Genomic DNA, 19,448 nt, shown 5'->3' with positions numbered 1-19,448 from the left:
CTCACCAAAGTGAAGAGAAATAGGAAAAGCAGCCTCTCATGAATTTGTCACCATTGCATTTCCTCTAATTTTCAGAAGAGCACATACAGAATTGATCAGAGGTATCCACAGTAACACCTGGGGAATTGTATTTCCTGGACAGTATTAATTATTGAGAGTTCACTTGTTAGGGAACAGAGGTGACAGTTGTGTAAAATAAGTTTAAATATGTGGGAACTTCATCCCAACGCATTTCCTTTCCTACCTGAAACTCTTCTGAAGTTTCTGCTGCTACAGCTTTGCCCTTGGTGTGTTGCCTAGAATTGCTCAGAAAGTCAGTCCTGAAAGAGGCACTGAAGCAACACAGAATGAAGGGTTGTCATCAGGTTTCCAAACAGTTTTGAATATGTATGTCCATAAAATTGGTGTTAAAAACACATAATTTTGCTCTTTTTTATTTAATTGTAAGTGAAAATTTTAAAATCCATGTGTTTTTGGAAAGTTTGGCTAAACCTCCAACCTAAAGTTGTTCCAAGTCATAACTGAAAGAGGATATTATTTACGTCTAAAGACTTTTTTTGGACTGTTGTTTCTGCCTGGAAAGAGTCAAACTTTGTGCCACAGTATTGGAATCAAAATCTGGAGTGGGAGCAGTGGCAGTTAGCCCAGACCCTTGGCTGAACAGGAATTTGGAAATGAATTGCTGCAAATTTTCAGGGAGAAGATTAAACAATTGGTTTGAGGCTGTGGGGATCAGGGTTTGATTTCCAGCATTGTCACAACCTTTCTGTGCATTTTTGGGAAAAGCACATCTGAGGGCCTCTAAATGTTAAATATTAAGGGTTAGTAAGTTTTCTAGGGTGCATCCATCATGAGTTAATAGACATGAGAACTCCTACTACTTTTCCTAACCTAATCTACCACTTATCTAATATAAATCATCCCAACCAGTCTGGATTCCTGCTTTAGGACAGTACATATTGCTTTGCATTAGATCTTCTCTTTATACAAAATCATTAACTCTGGTGAACAGATTCTGTCAGATATCTATTTAACATAGTCACATTTAAGTGGGATAAATCCCAAATTTAATCTCTGTATAAACTGATTTCCTTGCTGTAATTTCAGAATAATATTTTTATCGTTTATCTGCTTTGTATGTCTTACCTGTTGGATGAAAATTCTAGGTGTTGTAATGTCATAGATCTGGTTCCTGGTCAAGTTTGATAATCTTTATTCAGAAATGGAAATTAGTTTGAAGCACCAGACGATTCAGGGTTAAATCAACATAGATTTTATTGCCGTGAAATGTTTGATCAAATGTGGTCATTATCTTCATAGACTCATGTAAAACAGGTAGCTTGTATAGGAAATAGAAATATAAAAGATTATGTTTTTCACCACTGAATTATAAATTAAGTTAAGTGGAAGGAAAAGAACTAAACCAAAACTCCAAAGCAATTATTAGGACATTGTTTGTTGGTGACCAAGTGCGCACTCACATTTAAATACAATCACAACAGCTGCTGTACAGAACAAAATTCATTGTACAAAATAAAGAAAAGTAAAGAATAGCAATAAAAAAGATCAGACCTCTCCAAATGACCTTCACCTGGCAAAGGAAAATGACTTTATCTTCCTCCCTCATTCCCCACAGAGCTGTATGTGAATACTTGTTAAACCTGTAATGAGGGCAGAGGCAAAGGATAATTTTATAAATACAATTCCTGTATAACTGATTCTTCCATTTGTTGCAGGCCTGTGCCTTCTACTAATGCTTTTTCTTCTTGTCCTTAGAAATAAAGAATCAGAGCAGCAGAACTATTTCTCCAAAGGATAAATGAAAGTCAAATGACCTTGGAATTCACCAGCAGCCCTTTTGGACACCTAAGACATCTAAGACCAAAATTGCTTGTTGGCATTAGGAAACAAATAAACAAACAAACAAAAAAATAGCAGTTAGAGATTGTAAAGTTAAAACTGGCTCTTAGGACAATAAAGAGCCCTTCTTGAGCCTGGCTGCAAAATTGTGAGCTGCGCCTGTGCCACTGAGTCACGTCCAAAGGAAGAGATGAACTGGGGAAATATTTACACAGAGGTCCGGGATTTGGAAGGACTATACATTGTGCCTGCTTTGTAGCAGATTTTTCTGGTTTTAGGAAAAGTCAAAGAGAAGCTTCAAAGAGCAGATTCCATGTTGATTTGGAGAGCTGAAGTCTTTTCCCAACGAATGTTGGCGTTTATCATTAAAAAGGAAGCAAATGAAAGGTCTAAATTCACCCCTTCTGACAGTTCTCCAAGGCAACAGAATGACACCTAGAAAGAGTTAGGGTAGAGATGGCAGCACGAAGGACAAAGTTATTGACAGCCTTCAGTTGTAGGTGGCAGAGTCATCACTACTTGTCTGTGGTTCCCTCCCCTCTGTTCCAGTTCTCATCTTCTGGTAAAACTCTACTACATCACATCTACCATGTAATGGTGCTAGATGAGAGCTGTGTGTGAACAGAGAACCAAATCTCAGGGCAGAGGTGGGAATGTTTCTCCTGCTCTGCCACACTCACCTTCCAAGCTTAGTCAGCACAAGAGCTGTTTGTACTCAGTGAGTAACACCTTGCTCTAGAAAAATAAGTTTGTAGTTAGTGTGTTTGTTCCATGAGTCATTAGCTACTAAATCTAAGAGTCAGCAGCTGCTCTTTGTGAGTCGAATGTGCCAGGACTTAGGATAAGGAGCAAGTTCAGGGACCTGTTTAAAATGTTTTGAGATTGGTGGTGGGAAAGGTGTAACTCATGCTGAGCAATGGGCTAAAGCACAACAGAATCCAACTACTCAGACAGCACTTGGGTTATGAATCAGTTTTTGGGGTCCAACAATCATAATGACTGATTGGCCTGGCCATGAACTTTTAGTTGATGGTTTTGACATTGAATAAACACTTCCATGATCTCTTAAAGGAAGATTTTGTTTCCCCTCTTCTTCTGATTGGATAAATCCCCAAATCAAAGAGGTACAAATATACTTCAATCTGACACCAGAGAGCACCAACTAACTCCAGACCATGAGCTTCCTTCAGGTTTATCTAGGTCATGAATGTGTTTTGGCATGCCAATGTTTCCACAGAGACAAGGACTAAGGAAATAGTAAAACCCCCAAAACTACACCATGGGAAGATGGGCATGTTCCCATGGACAATACAGGAATGCAAGTGGATGAGAACCTAAACTGAGATTTTAGCAGGAACATCAGTGAATTCATTGCTTAAAACCTCACTGAAAGTTCCAATGCCAACAATTAAAGGTATTTTGACACCAAACTGCTCAGATGGCTAATTCAGCAGAAAAGGCAGTGATAATTATTGTTCAATAAAATTGGTAAGTGCAATTGAAAATAAAAAATAGAGAGCCTGCCAATGTCAGCAAACTTGCAGCCACGTTTTAAAAAGAATTTTGCTTTTAAAATGTGCTAACGTACTAAGGGAAAAACCAGAACATTTGACATGGAAAAGAAACAACTTCTTAATGGAAAAAACATATAGCAGTTCAATCAGTTGAATCAGATCTGTATGGACCCTTAACAAAAATATTCAGGGGTCATTAAGCCAAAAACTGGAAGTTCTTAGGCTTGAAGTATGCTCAGATTTATTAATAGTAATAGATTAAAGGGTAATCCAGGCCAAAAATAATCTGTTGCCTGCAGAGCAGACACTCATAGTGGTTATGTAACAGCAAGAGTCACAAGTCTTGAAATAAATTATTGTTGGGACCTTGGAATGTATCCTGAATAGGCAAATATTTCATATCAGGCTGTATACATAATATTTCCAATGTTAAGCATTTTGATTTAATGGTAATAAAATGCTGCTTTCCCAACAGTTTTACAGATTTATTTGCTCAACCATTTATTCCTTCTTCTCCAAAAATTGATATTTTAGTGGAAAAATCTGAAAAGGATTTTAAAAAAAACTTTTCCTTGTATTTTTTTCCCAAATGAATTCTAATTTAAATTTATCCACATCTTGAAATAGAGGTTCAAATTAAGTTGTTTTAATTTGCACATATTTTACACACGTGGCAAATCTGCATATCTGACTCAGCCAAAGTTTTCATTTTTCCCCCTCTCCCTCAGATTGAGCAATTAAAAAAGCAGAATGAGTTTGTTTTTCACTTTTAATCATGGTTACCTACTTCCACACCAAGTATTTCATGTTCTAGGACAGTTCCACAGCGTTTCTGCTGAAGACATCTCTGAGGACTGTTCATTTGATTTCTCCAGAAGTACTGGTACAAATTCATTAAATTAATTTGATAAAGTTGAATTTTTGAGGCACTTATCTGATCCTGGTGTGTTAAGGAGGTGGAGTCCCATGGAGATACACCTGTTTCCCTCAGCACAGAATGGTGACTGGATAGCACTAAAGCAGGTGTCTGAGTTATAAACCTACCCTCAGTTAGGACAAATCTGGACAAAAAGCATAGGATTTTTTCCCCTAGATTTATTTAAATAAAAAATCAGGGTGTCCTTACTTTTAGAGGGTTTTCTCATGGTGATGTCCTCACTGACCTTGAGAGGAACAGCATCATGCCATCATCGTTCTATTACCTTCCATAATTTGGAAGGTGAGGGTGGTCTTGTTAATTCAGTTTGATTCCTTGTATCTGACTCTAAACACCTATTTGTTGCAGTCTCTAGGTTTAGTCTAAACTGATCATCCAAGGTGTAAAACACTCTAACAACATCTAGAAAGTGAAAATGTGTGTGACAGCTTTTGTCACCCACAGTTATCTAGTGCTGTCTCTGGATCCTCCAGCTCCTCCAGGTGAGCCCAGTTCTCCTAAAGGTTTCATGTCAACTGTCAAAACTCTGTGGCTGTCTTAGACACCTAAAACATCTCAAATGGCTCTAAACATTTACACATGGACAACTACATTTTTTCCTACCACAGAAAGAGTTGAATTGTCCCTTGGAAGAAAAGGCCTGGTTCTGCTGATCTTAAAGAGAGTTTAGATGGACAACATCAAGCCCTCCCAGTAATACCATTCCTTCCTGACTTTCCCAATAAGGTGATGGCAGAGAAGCAAGAAAAAGAATGGAATAAAGGTCTTGTTGAAGAAGAGTTAGAATGTGACTGGAAAAAGTCCCTAGACTCAGAGTCTTGACTCAAGCTATTCCTGCCATGTTTTCTGTGTGAGGATGTGTGGTAGGTGGTAAAATAGTATTTCAAAAGTATATTAGCAAGGTTATTGCCACTCAGCTGCTGTGGACTAAGCCAATCTGTCTCATTTGTCATTTTGTTTTTATTTTATTTCCAGTGAGTGGATTCTCTTAGACCTCTGCACCTCATCTGGATTTATAAAGACAATAAAGCTGCAGAAACAAGCTGTTGAAGGAAAGAAAGCATCATAAAATCAAGGCAACACAAAAGGTGACTCCAATTGCCTGCATTGATTGTGTTGGAGAGAGACCCAGGTACGGCAGAGTGCTGTGGGACCAGGGGCTGAGGAAACAGGACAGAAGCCCATGCTGTCATTGAAACTGGAGTTCACAGAGGGATCAGGGCTCTTACTGGGACTACCAAGGTTTGTTTTCCTGTTAGTCTGCCATGCTCTTCTCACAAGAGACACCATGGCTGCTGCTTGAATGGTCAGGACAGATTCCCAACAGGTTCTGGCCTCATTCCAGCGCAGCTTTATTGTACATTCCCATGTACAGGACGGTTCATTTGTGCCACGACCCAAGAATTCCTCTTTTTCCAGATTTCCATATTGTTTTCCCGAAGGTGAGTAGTCAGGCATTTCCAATGGACCAGAGGAAGCCCTTCTTTCAATCTATCCAGCATGCAAGCAAAGTCAGGATGCTGGAACTGCGTGTCCCACAACTGATGCACTGACCCTAACCCTGCTGCCGGAGAAGAAAGTGCTTCAAATTTCATGTGCCACCTCAGCCAAGTCCAGAAGTGCTTATAAAAAACAGTGTTAGTGTATCATTCAGAACAATCAAATACTACGTGCACAAAAAAGCAGTTTAGAGCAACATAAATTTTAAAAAAGTGACAATTTCATCACACAATTATGTACACTGCTGTTCTTAGGGTTGAATACTTTCGCACGCTCTCTCTTTCTCTCTGTTTTAATCTTTCTTTTTTATTTTTTTATTTTCTTTTTACTATTTTTTTCTTTTTTTCCCCCCCCTTTTTTTTTTTCTTTTTTTGGATTTGGTCCACTGGAGATAAATTGCCCTCAATGATATATATATTTAAAAAAAATATCAGCAGCAAGACTCTCTCGAAATAGATTCTGTTTGATGTAGCTAGTCTGTCTTTTCTGTTTTGCCCTCTTTCACAGCAGCCTCTGAAGTTTTCCGCAGGGGGGCTTTCTCCGAGTTGGCGTGTCCTTGGCCGGATTCCGCCGCTCCTCCGTTTTTGTGCGATGTGTGCTTTTCCAAGTAGTTCAGCATTTCACTGAGAACAGTTTGGAAAGTGCTTAGGGCAGCACATATTGCAGGAGTTCCAAAACCATGAGTGATCAAACTACAAATGGGAAGGAGACAGAAGAAACAAAAAAAAAAAAAAAAAAAAAAAAAAAGGGAAAGAAATACACACACGTACATAAATATCAATGCGCTCACAAACACCGAGGAGTTTACAGTGTGCTCATTTTGCTATAGTGAAATTCAAGATTTGCTCCCTAAACTATTTATTACCTGTGGGAGAAGCAGAAAAGAAAGGAATAGAGCCAAAGAGCAGACTGCATACAGCTTCAAAGGTTGTTTTTGGTGGAGCCTCAGTTCTGAAACACCATGGGACACACTCAGCAAGTGCAGACTGACATGGGGCTGTTGACTTCAGAGAAGCCAAGACAGAATCCATGCCCTCAGCTCTCCAGCATTGCTAATTTTCCAGTGTCATAAAGTTTGGCTCACACTTCTTGGGTAAATAAAAGGAATTCTGTGTGGTTTATTCACAATTCTGGATCATACTTGGTTGACTTGACGATCTTGGAATTCTTTCCAACCTTATTGATTCTGTGATATTATAGCTCTTAAACATGACCTGGTTATTCTACATGAAGATAAGGCTGGCAAAGCCAAGGATACCATCCCCAACCCTCAGCACAATTGGCATGATTTGGCCATTTCCTTGCTGCTAAGCTCCTGGACCATCCAACAGGGTGAGAGCTGAAGTTCCTGTTGGGAATAGACCTTGACCAATACCCTTGGCCAATCCCCATGCTCAAGTGGTGAACAGAAAATGTTTCACATAGGGATGGTTCAGCTAGGCTGAATTAATGGACAATCCTATCTAATTATTGGCAAAAATAACACAGTTCTAATGATTTCCCTGGTAGTGGTGAATTTACTGGTAGATTTGCCCTGTTCCACCTTTCATCTAAACACCTAAATAAGGTGTTTTTAAAACACTGGATTTTTATTGTCATTGTTCCTGGCTGCAACCTGTAGATCCAGAAGTCTGCAAGTTTTCCACAAGTCTCATCTCTTGGATACCATCTCTCTGAAGATGATAGAATCTCAGAGTGGTCTGTATCGGAAGGGACCTTAAAGATATCTCATTCCATTCCATCCCCCTTCCACTACCCAGGTTGCTCCCAGCCCCATCCAACCTGGCCTTGGACACTTCCAGGGATCCAGGGGCAGCCACAGCTTCTCTAGGGAACCTCTGCCAGGGCCTCACCCTCCTCACAGGGAGGAATTTCTTCCCAATATCCCATCCACCCTGCCCTCTCTCAGTTGGAAGCCTCTCCTCCTTTCCTGTCACTCTATGCCCTTATCCAAAGTCCCTCTCCAGCTATCATGGAACCTGTTAGGGTCCTGGAAGGGGCTCTAAGGCTTCCCCAGAGCCTTTTCTTCTCCAGACTGAACAATCCCAATCCTCTCAGCCTTTCCTTGTAGCAGAACTGCTCCTGCCCTTATGCCATTTCATGGACTCCTGGACTTGTTCCAACAGCTCCATGTCTGTCTGTGCTGGGGACCCCAGAGCTGGATACAAGACTGCAAGATGTCCCAGCTACCATAGGATATGGGATGTGCTACTAGAAACCAGTTTTTAGGCAATTGAATTTGTGTGCCATTTGCCTAAAAATTATGTGTGTAGTAAAATATGACCAGAAAGGTCAAAAAAACTAAAGTTACTCTGGGCAACCACATCGTTCTCCTTGTTATAATAATTCATTTTGATAAGTGGTATGTGAAAACAGAAAACCCTGCCCTAATCGTCCACATTTTAGTTTTAATTTAAAAACATAAATTTAAAAATTATTTCAAAGTTGAAATGACATTGAAATTTTTCAAAAGTGATTTCAGTTGTTTTAAACCTTTGCAGAGAAGAAAGGAGATGAAAAGAACAGAAGCTAATTTTTGAGTTTGTGAGCATTTTTGAGAAATCAATACTTATATTGGTTTGGGTGAGGGGAAAAGAAAACCCACATCACAGTGGTTCTGACAATGAAAAATTACTGTTTCCTATTCCTGGTAGTTAAGATTTTGTCCCTACAGTGACTCTGGCTGTCTTGGGCACCACATCAGTAAATCCTGGTCTGATGCAGAGACCCGTGTGAGGGTTAGAAATAGGAATATTTCACTTCAGTGACCTATCTCCTCTGGACTTTGGGTCCTCAGTTTTTCCAGGTTTTTAGAAAAAGGTGAAAATGTAGGCACTAAGGGAAGGAGGTTTTATGGGACATGGACAATTGGTAGGATTTGTAAGTATCAAAAAAACCCATGTGGAAAAGGCTTCAAGATATTTTTTGGGCCACCTTTCTGTCTCCTAGACATGAGAAAACCTATTTGATAGGAAAGCTGGTATCATGGGGAAGACACCAAAAATATGTGAATTCTATCCAAAATGAGTGCTCAATATGGAAATAAGTCTTCATTTCAGATTGGGAGTGGCATAGCCTTTATAAAAGGTCTCCAAAAGGCTATTTACAAATAACTAGCATTTAGAATGTTTATCTATCAGTCTCCAGGCACTTTTCAAAGCAGGGATTTATATTTATCCCCAGTTAGTAATGTGAGGAAAATGATAATTAAATATTTACAAGCAATATTTTGCAGACATCAATTAATAATGCCACAGAAAGTTTGGACGCTTGAAGTTTGGACTTGTATCAATAGCTGGATCTTTCTAATTTAGCATTAAAAAGTGGTAAATGTACCTCAGTTTAATTTTATTTTCTTTTTAGGTATGCCTGGCATGGCAAAAATAAAAATCATCATCATTGCAAGTCATAGTCTAAATAGTTGTAAAAACTGGACCAGTAGCATATGTGAGTATTTTGAGCCCTTTCAAGTCACTTTAGGAGTCAAGTGATTTAATGATTTTATGTTACAGTTTATCATAATTTCTGGTCTTCAAATTCAGAGAAATTAAAATGGATGGAGTTTGCCAAAACAGTAAGCAAGAAAAAGGAAATTAAAAGTATTCATTAGTAGTTATGTTATTGCATGATTTTTACACAACTTGTATGAACTTCTGAGTCTTGATTTGGGGAACTGACTACACTGAGATGTAAAAATCGGCATGATCTTGCAAGTAAAAGAAACTAGCGTATGTATTACAGAAGCTGGCAATATCTGCATTCATTCATTCATTCATTCATTCATTCATTCATTCATTCATTCATCATTCATTATTTCCAGTAGATGCAAACCATATAATCATAGAATCATTTCGGTTGGAAAATACCACCAAGACCATCAGTGCTACCATTAACCCAGCACTGCCAAGCCCACCTCCACCATGTCCCTAAAAACCACATCCATGTGATTATTGAACACTTTCAGGGATGGTGAACCCAGCATTTCCCTGGGCCTGTTCCAATACCTGACCTTCTTTTCAGTTAAGTTTTTCCTGATATTCAATCTAAACCTCTCCTGGCTCAACTCAAGGCTGTCTCCTCATGTCCTATCACTTGTTTCCTGGGAGGAAAGACCAAACCCCACCTGGCTGCCATCTGCTTTCAGGTATTGTAGAGACTGAGGAGGTCAAGTAAAGAGTAAGTCTAATACAGGATTAAATGGAAAAGAAACTTTCTGGCCTACAATTTTTGAAACTTTCAATTTGGAAACAAAAGGAATGAAACTGTGTTCGTTCGACAGCTCAAAAGACCCTGAGAAGTGAAGTGGGAATACTACCTTCAAAACTTAGGGGGATTGTCTCAGAACCTCTAGGGGTAAAAAACAAACTTTAATGTTCTGAATGCTGAACAAGACTGTAGAAAATACCAGAATGGGACAAAATCTGATATTAAGGTATGTAAGTGTTGGTGCCAACTTGTAGGTGTAAACATCAACAATGCCCAAATCTCATTGCCATCAAAGGGGACTCAATGTAGTTTCCTGTCTGTAAGAGTCTACAATGTTTTGATGTCTTGTGACATCTGGAACATCTGTACAGGTTTGACAGATGATATAGACTGAGGTCCAGCCTGCTGCTAGAGTTCTAACACTGGGCAGGTTACCTTTGTGAATCTCAAATTGTTTATACAAATGAATTGAGCCCTGGTCAGCAGTCAGAGAAGCCTGGAGAATGAATTAGCACATTAAATGGATGTGTCTCCTTTAAGGTGAGCTGCACCATTCTCCTGGCTACACTCAGGGCTCCATCCAAATAAAAATGTGATTTGGGTGTTTGAGATGGTCTGTGGTACCTGCATCTATGTCATGTGAACAGGCAATAATACAGAGGGGTTAGAGGGGACCAGGGCCCTTTTAAAGCAGCAGTGGACTGATGGAACATTTAATAGCACCAAAAAAGGCTCAGCTATATCTTGCCCTAGATCTTCAGTGACTACATGAGAACTCAGACATCTAGCTTACATAAAAGTACCAAGAAACTGCTACTTTATCCAGAGCAGAATCTAAAACTTCTTTTAAAAACTAATGGTCATAGGAAAATAATGCTTTGGGTGAGTAAGGGGTCTATTTCCTTTACAGCTTAGCCTTTTAGTCACCAGTAATCATTAAATATGGCAGCTCACCAACATAGCCTAGTGTTTCTTATTAAAAAGCCACCTCTTTTTAGTGAAATGGCGCTGCAGAGTCTCATGGTAACTCTGCTTTCAGTTCCTGATGAATATATTCTTCTCCACAAATGGGGATATGCTGAGCCTTTTAATTTTCCCGTGAAGCTTATTAAGAGAAATCATTTTATAGAAAATTTCTAACCAGCCCTTCTTACCAAGCTCCTGTGAGGGTGTATTTTATTAGGCTCACTTTAGGTAATGAGCAGGAAAAGGCCGAGAGATATTATCTTCTACTTTATCTTACATTTCTATCAGTAATTCCCCTTGCTCTAATTTTGGTGGTCTTTACTTCTCTGCAAGTTAAAGTCTTTGAAAAATCCAAGAAAGTTGGATAATTTCCCTTTGCTGATGAAAGTAAGTTTCAAGTTTGGGAGAAAATCTGATTTTACATTTAAATCAGACATAACAGACAGAAGATTAATGGCAAAGCATTCAAATGTTTCCTGAAAGTCAAATTTAGCTGCCTGATTTTCCAGGCTAATTGAGCTCACACTGAAATTGGCTCATTTTTGGTATGCTCCACACCTATGAAAGGAGTTGCTTTCATTATCATACTTTCATTTGGGTTTATAAGCCTAAAATTAAACGTGGTGATTTCATAATGGAGTCTTCTGGGTATTTTCAGCTTTGTAGTGCATCCCACTACAGCTCCTATAAACCAATTTATTGTTCTGAGGAGGCAAGGTTGAAATCTCTGGTTGTGGTGTTGGAAAGCTGCAGAAAGAAGGCAATGAATATCAGGCCAACACATTACAAAGCCTGGTGCTTAAGGACATCCAGATCTGCCTGTAATTCTGCCCAGTGCTATGATGCAATTATGTCTGCTCATGTTTTAATGATGGCCTTACTTAAAAGTGAAAAGATCCAAGTGTGCCTGAAGGCTTGGAGTCTTGTTTGGCAACCACCTCAAGGACTCCTCCACACCCCAGGCTGGTGAAGCTCCAACATGAAGCAAAAGAAACAGCTTCCCTCTCAGTAGGGGGGAAGAGACCATCTGCACTGGATGTTTACACCCTCATTTTAAATAAATAAGCCCTTTAAAACAATAATAATGAAGACAAAGCAACCTTGAACTTATTGGTTGATTTTCTCAGAACTTTGACTGTGAAAACTCAATGATTATCCAAATTCAACAGCACACAGCTGATGACAGATGGTAAGATATGACATGATGTTTAAAGGTTGTAAAGGAAATGGTAAAATGTTTGTATCTCTTCAGTGACACAAGTAACATCTGAATATAGAGGTGACAATATTGACCTTGAGGTGCTTGTGTTGATTTCAGGGTCTCTCTTGTGAAGGTTGTGTAGAAAGTTAAATGGTGATAACTAACTTCAGAAGCCCAGAAGGTTTAACCATGACATGAGTTGACTGATAGTCAAAAATCAACGTGGGCATTGCGTATTACAGGGGTAAGAAGTCTATAGGATCAGAGTGTTGAACAGTACAGAAGTTGCCTTCAAACTAGGCCCTTGTGCTTCCTGTTCATAGTGCGTTAAGGACTTGTCCTCCTAAGCAGATGGACCTCCTTCTACCATGTGTAAAAGCCAAAGTAGGAGGGGAGTGTTACAGCTGATGCCCCAAATGTAAAATAATCTATTTCAGATCTGCATTTCAGACTTTGGGACTCATTTTCCACACTAAGAAATTGCCCAGGCAACAGATCAAACTTCAAAAATTGTGAGTGTTTCTGAGCTGTAGACCACGATTGACCATTTAGTGGTCATCTTTACTTTATGGGAAGGCAAAGAAATGGATGAGGTTCATTCAATTTACTGCCATCCATAAATTATTCCAGTGAGGAAAGGTAGTTGAGAAGCCCTATTGCCCTCCTCAAATAAGAAAGACCAAGAATTAGCATTTATGAACATGCTTATGACAAAGTGCAATCAATTTTGTAGCCTTTTGATTGGAAAGGAGGGGAAGGCATTCTTTTTCTTAGGGAAGCTAAAGAGAGTGCCTTAAATGATTTAAGAAATCATAAGTGATGTGTTGAAAATCTAAGCATGCCCCAAAATTTTTTCCCTTCTTTGAAGAATGGGTTTTTTTCATGATTATGTAACCAGTTTTTAAAGAATCAGGTAAAAAAAAGAAACAGATATTTTATGTTTTCTTGACTCCATAAATTGTGACTTTAAAGGTACTGTACAACCCATAACAACATTAGAAATTAGAAAGGTTTAGTTCATCAGGAGAGCAGGACAACCTGATTGAGACCTTACTATGGAAAGATCAAAGAAGGAATCCCTTGGAAAGGAAGTGAGGGAAAGAGCCCAGAAGAAGCCATTCTAACACTTATGGTAAATAAAGACACTAGGAAAAAAAGTAAAAATAAAATTTAAAAAAAAGAAAAAAAAATGAAATAATTTGTTGTTCCCTCAGCCTAGCATTAGGCAGCGTTGTTCCTCTCAGTTAACAAAATCCAAAGATTGAGGGAGCTCTGGAAATCAGGGAACTCTAGAGGGCACCAGAGGCTTTTCACCATAAATTCATTGTGCACCAGGCTTCTTCCAGTCCCTGCATCCAAACAGGAGGCTGCTGCTGTGAACTGAAGTCTGTGGAATTATGACAGAAGCTATTCTACTCCTGATAAGCAAAGAAGTGTAAAAAAAAGAAAGAGAACAATGTATAAAAGGGGTGAGCACATCTTTGAAGGCAACCCCGAGTAAGTCTTTGGGCTTGGTTTCTTGTTACAGTTTAGAAAAAACGCTGAGCTTCAAAACTCCTTTCATTGCTCCGTTATCCCCTTGGAAAGAAGGATGCTGCTTCTCACTGCTCCCAAAGTCTGAGACTCTGGTTTCTTGTCTGTCACTTTTGGTGTCACCTCGTCAGCGTGATGCCAGGCATGGCAGGAGGCTGACAGACAAAACTTGTCTCAAACAGTTCCATGGGAAGGGCGTTTCATATCAGCTGGGTGGCTCCACAGAACACAGCATAATCCATGAGGATGCTGATTGCTTTCATTACCTAACTTTAGTATTCTGAACCTATTATTTTTTTGTGTGTCTGTTTTTATAAGGTTTCTGCAGTGAAAAAGAAGTGTCACACAAGAAAGTCGTTTTCCCTTTGCCTTTCTGCTGTCTTTATCTTTTATATATGAAATAGAGATCTGGGTATGATTTTGCATCTTGATGAAATGTAGCCTTGAAGTTATAGGATCAACTACATCTGCATAATCGTGGATACTCTCCTTTCCCTACAGGATGGATGGCCTTATAGGATATCTGAATTTCCAAAACACAGATTCTTAGAGACACAAGTGACCCAAAAGCAAATGTAGAGATGTGTCTATACCCAAATTTAGTGAACAAGTGAGGCTAGAGGGTGTTTGATGAGGTCAGGGAGTTGTATGAATAAACCAAGAACAGACACATCTTGTGAGTATAATCTCATAGTTTTGAAAGGTTATGGTTTGGATTTCCAGAGAGAATGTGTTATTTTGATGGTTTTCTGCTAACTCTAGGTTACATGAGATTTGGAGAACCAAGAAAAGATTTCTGCTAAAAATTAAAAAATACCACAACAAACAACAAAGCTGTTCTGATGCAAGGGCAGGTTAAGAAGATAAAGACAGAAGACATCAGTGTGACTTTCAGGTTCCTGGCTGAATCTTAGATATGACAGTAAAGTGGAAGAGAGAAGAAGGTATGTGCTCTCTCCACTCAAGAGAAATATTATCTAAAATAAATTGTTTTTTAAAATTACCATCTTACTGATTTGGATATTTGGTCCAATTGGAGGGGTACCCTAAATGCTGATCTGAGTGGCAGATGCATGTGAAACAGGATGTCTCTTCACACCTGAAAGGACCCTAGATCCCACAGTCACCAGAGACCCTCTAAGGTTCTTAAACTGAAGCTGAGGAATGCTGTTGGTTCACCTTTAGCTGCATTAGCAAAGAGAATACAGAAATTCCTCAGGTCATGAGTGATCTGGCACAGCCTGGCCCCATCTCTGTCAGACAAGTTTTTTTACCTGAAAGTAGTGGCCATTCTAATATTCCAACTGAGACAAGGCTGACCAGTGCCTGGGAATTATTTGGGACATAAAGAGGTAGTCTAGCCCAAATTCATTAAAGGAACCACAGAAGAATCCAAACATTACAATAGTTGTGTCCAATGTCCAGGTCTAAATCACACAGTCATCAGATAATTTTTGTGATCTTTTGGGGTGTCTTAATTTCTTGTTTGAAATGTGACAGAAACACTTCCCTTCTGCACAGCAGGAAATTCCACAACTGAGAACAACTGGTTCATCTGGTCTGGTTCTCTGCTCTGGATGCACTAAACATGTGGGTAATGCAAAAATACCACAGAGATGAGTGATATGGGACTGTGGATATTTCCCATACTGACATGCCTCAGATCTACCTGCACAGTGCCAGCAGGAAAAGGATGGGGTTTGATGGATGTGTTGGTTATCACTGTTACAGATCCAGCAGAAGAACCTGTTTATTGCAATGTCACCATTCAGCTCTGCTGATTTAGAGGATTATGTTATTGGGGGTCATCCAACCTCAGAACTGTGCCATAAAATCTCTGAGTGTGTATCTCAGAGCTCTTGTGTCTGCAGGCAGACTTGTCTTCACTTGCTGCAGGTCATGATTACCCTGGTTTACAGTTCTGGGCTTTTCTAAAGTGAATTATTCTCAGTGTCTTACATATGTTTTGCTCACATCTATCCTTTTCCAATCTCTAAGCACTGCAATCTCCCTTTTCCTTCCCATCACCTTGGACAACTGAGAGCTGTCTCTCACTTTCACAGCTATTTCACCTGGTCTGAATCCAAACCCAGAGAACTCAGAATGCTAAAGAAGATGTATATAACCAGAAAGGTCTAAAAAACAGAGATGAAACCTCAGCTTTACTGGCATCTGTAGGATTTGAAACTGGTTTAAGCTTCAACTCCCCAGCTTTTCCCTCTTGCATACTGAGGTGCATGCACATATACACAGAAGCCTCACATGATTCTGTGGGATTCTGGGGAAAAAAACCTCTGAATTATAAGTAATAGAAGGTATTTTAAAAGAAACTAAGTTTTATGTAAGTTTTCCTTTCTTTCACTTTTGCTTCTCTTTCTTTTGCTCTTGCTCTTCTCCCTCTTTAGTCTCCTGACCTTAGAGACCTCATGATCTCTCCACTTTGAAAGTAAAGGGTGAGAACAATAAGTTCTTCTCATTAAAGCTGTAGAAAATTTCAGGTTCTTTTCTAGTACTGATGTGCTGACTTTGCTGTCTCTTTTGTAGTAAACTCAGAAGTGCTTTGCACAGATCAGCCTTTAGAGGACAATAAAGAGACTGTCCTGCATCTGGGTAAAGTGTCTCAGCACTAGTGATGGAAATGGATTTTTCCAGGGTTTTCTTGTTTGTTCTATGATTTCATGATGCATTTTTCCTCAGAAACTGGGGGTGGGGTTGCTCAAGTGGGCTTTCAGGACTATTTGTGTTCAAGAGTGCAAGAGCAGGTTGAGTGGGGCTTTGAGCAGCCTGGTGTGGTGGAAGTGTCTGCCCATGGCAGAGAGGTTGGAACAAAATGATCTTTAAGGTCTCTTCCAACCTTTTCAGCTCAAAAAAGAGCTGAAGGAAAGGCTGGGCAGCCCACAGTATCACCTCTTCTTGAATGCAGATTTATGTAATGCTTAGAAATCTGGGCTACCCTAACACTTAGCCCATGAGGTTTGGGTCCAGCCCTGGAAAGGCAGACTTCCCTAAATCTAAATTTATAACACAGGCAAGGTACCTGACTGGGTTGTAATAAGCTGGTGCTTCCAAGTTTCTAAATTTACACTTTTATTGGTGATATGTATGTACCACTGTGCCCAGGAAAAGTTTGGGCTAATGCTACAGACCAAGCATAAAAAACCCAGAAATTCTGCAGATGAAGAGAAGCAGAGATGGCCAATGCTGTTCTCTGCTACTTTGATCTACTAGTATCAATATATTTAAATTATTTGAATTTATATAGTAAATTCAACACCTACTGGTAACTGAAGTTAAATGGAACTTCTCTGCTGTAAGATCCTCTAAAATATTGAAAAGGGAGAAATGTTGCATGAAAAAACATAAAATGACCCTGACTCAGGTTGTGCACAATATTTTCTGCTATGAATTTAGGGGTCTGAATCCTCATCAATCATTCATGATTGAATATTGGAAAATCATTCCTCATGGAGCATTGAGATTTTGAATTCAGGTCAGATGAACATCTCAAACAGCAGCTGCACAAACAGGGCTGTACCAGAGGTGTACAAGAACCACTGGTTGGGTTTTTTTTTCATAATGTTGTTTAAAATCCAGCCATTTTCAGGCTCACTGCAGCTCCTTTGAAGATTTCCCATTTTGTGCTTTGTGTGAACTTTGATTTGGAGTTTGAGCAAACCCAGCACTTCTGACCCCTTCTGGGGATTATCCTGTGCTTCAGGTTGGACACATTACAGATCTCAATGAACTAAGACTCAGTGGAAAAAACTTCGACAGAAGTGTGAACTTGAAGATTTAAAACAGAGGAAATGCGAAAAACTGCTTCTATCTGTGCCAGGCTGTGAACCCTGATCTTAATTATTAACATAGAACAAATAGCATCACAAGAAAGTGGAGTACACAACTCTACACTGAACAGCTGAGGGGAATTTATTCTAAAGAAAACTCCCTTTCACCCAATGTAGTAGGGGATGGATCCAATTCTACTGTAGATATCCAATATTATAGCTCCTCAAAAAGTTTTCAGTCTTAGAACTTATTTTAATAATAGATATTATGTGATTCCTCGATTTCCTATGGTCATAAAAATCTCTTCAGTTTCTGACATCATATCATAGAATCATGGAATGGTTTGGGTTGGAAGGGACATTAAAGACTCTCTAGTTCCCCCAAAGAAGGGGTTGGAACAAGATAAGATTTAAGGTCCCTTCCAACCCAAACCATTCTATGATTCTGTGATATTTAATCTCAAGAAGACAAGTAGTGATAGAGGGTTGAGATGATCTACCTGTGAAAACTGTTGGATTTAGGGATGGGAATAAGATTTTTCTGCCTGCATTAGGTTTAGCTGTCCACAGTGTGTCTAGTGTGTAGTGGTTGGCTAATCTCCCAGTCTGATGGAGATCTAGACCAGAATGTTCAGCCAATGGAGTTTAGAGAGAAATTCTAGTGTAAACATCTATGTTAGACCTGTTGAATTCAGATTTCTCGAGCTGTACAGGTGAGATTCCTGGACACTGTGGAGAAGATGTAAGGCTGGCTGCAGTGGAGCTCCTACAGGCATCTGAGCAGAGTTAGAAGCCAGGTCAGAAGCTGATCTGACCCAGCATCTCTAGGCTGGAAAAGGAATTTGGTCACAGCTCCACCTCTGGTCTGGCAGGACTCATCACTCCCTGAGCACAATCAGAGAGTTTTGTAAAGTTGACAGTTTTGTAGCTGAAGCCTTCAGCATTTTATCCTGACTGCTATTTCTACTTTAAACAGGAATCCTTGGGGATTAGCCACTTCATATCACATTTCCTCTGTGTGTATGTAATAGGGAATTATCTCTTTTTCCACAAGCTCAGATAGCTTATTTAAATCCCTCTATGATCATTCTGCATAAATAAGGATTTTTTCTTGATGTGCACGTGTAGTTGAGTGTTTTGGAGTGTGCATTATGGAAAAATACACACACCTGGGTGCTCTGTGTGTGCACATGCACAGCACTGCTTGAGAATAGGAGTGGGGGTCCAGGTGTGTTCACACACCTAGGATTCACCCAGATGTGTGTAAGGATAGACAGGAATGTCAGGAATGTGTGCATTTGTGGATGGGGATTACCCTTGCCTCTCCACCCCAAACACGTGTGGAAGAAATGGGATGATGAATATTTTTGGGATTCCTCAAAGTCTGAGAGACTCACACTGGTTATCACAGCACCTATCAGAATTAATAACTGACAGATTTGGACATTGGGATACAGAAGTTGTCTGACCAACCAATGAAAGAAGAGTGGCTCAGCTGGTTGTGCTAAAGAATATGCAGCACAATCCTAAGCCTTACAGGGCTATGAAACTTGCTTAATATTATGGTCTGTAAACAACTCTCCAGCACAGCTTCACATTTTTTTTGTATATTAGGTAGTGGGTGGAAAACATTAACAATCTCTAGCCTCACAAGTGATGTGTTCCCTTCTGTGGCCTGAGCAAAGACAGGAGCAGCTCCAGGATGTTCCATCAAACTCATCCTTGATGGATATCTCAGATGACCCTCTATTTCAAAGTGGCCCTCTGGAAGATCCCACCTCACTCATGACTGTATCTGACACATTGCCTAAAGCAAAAACGTGAAATTGCACAGCAGCTCCTGAGCTAATAAATCTTTCTGACCCCAAAACATCTATACACTTTTATACATAATTAGGATAAAATTCTAATGATGTTTGGACTTGGTATGCATGTACCACGGGTCT

At 39.6% G+C, this 19,448-nt stretch overlaps 1 protein-coding gene across 1 annotated transcript in view; it reads right to left on the bottom strand.

The window, feature by feature from the left end:
- Window positions 1–1,257: 1,257 nt before the first annotated feature.
- The window catches only part of TFAP2D (transcription factor AP-2 delta), a 52,010-nt gene continuing 33,819 nt past the window's right edge, over window positions 1,258–19,448 (bottom strand). The window contains 1 exon segment of the mRNA XM_033056366.1: window positions 1,258–6,503. Within this exon segment, the coding sequence (XP_032912257.1) occupies window positions 6,284–6,503 (220 nt within the window). The 3' untranslated portion in view covers window positions 1,258–6,283.

This window comes from Catharus ustulatus, chromosome 3, assembly GCF_009819885.2.
Source record: "Catharus ustulatus isolate bCatUst1 chromosome 3, bCatUst1.pri.v2, whole genome shotgun sequence".
In the NCBI taxonomy this organism is placed as follows: domain Eukaryota; kingdom Metazoa; phylum Chordata; class Aves; order Passeriformes; family Turdidae; genus Catharus; species Catharus ustulatus.
This window is presented reverse-complemented; position numbering and strand designations above follow the sequence as displayed.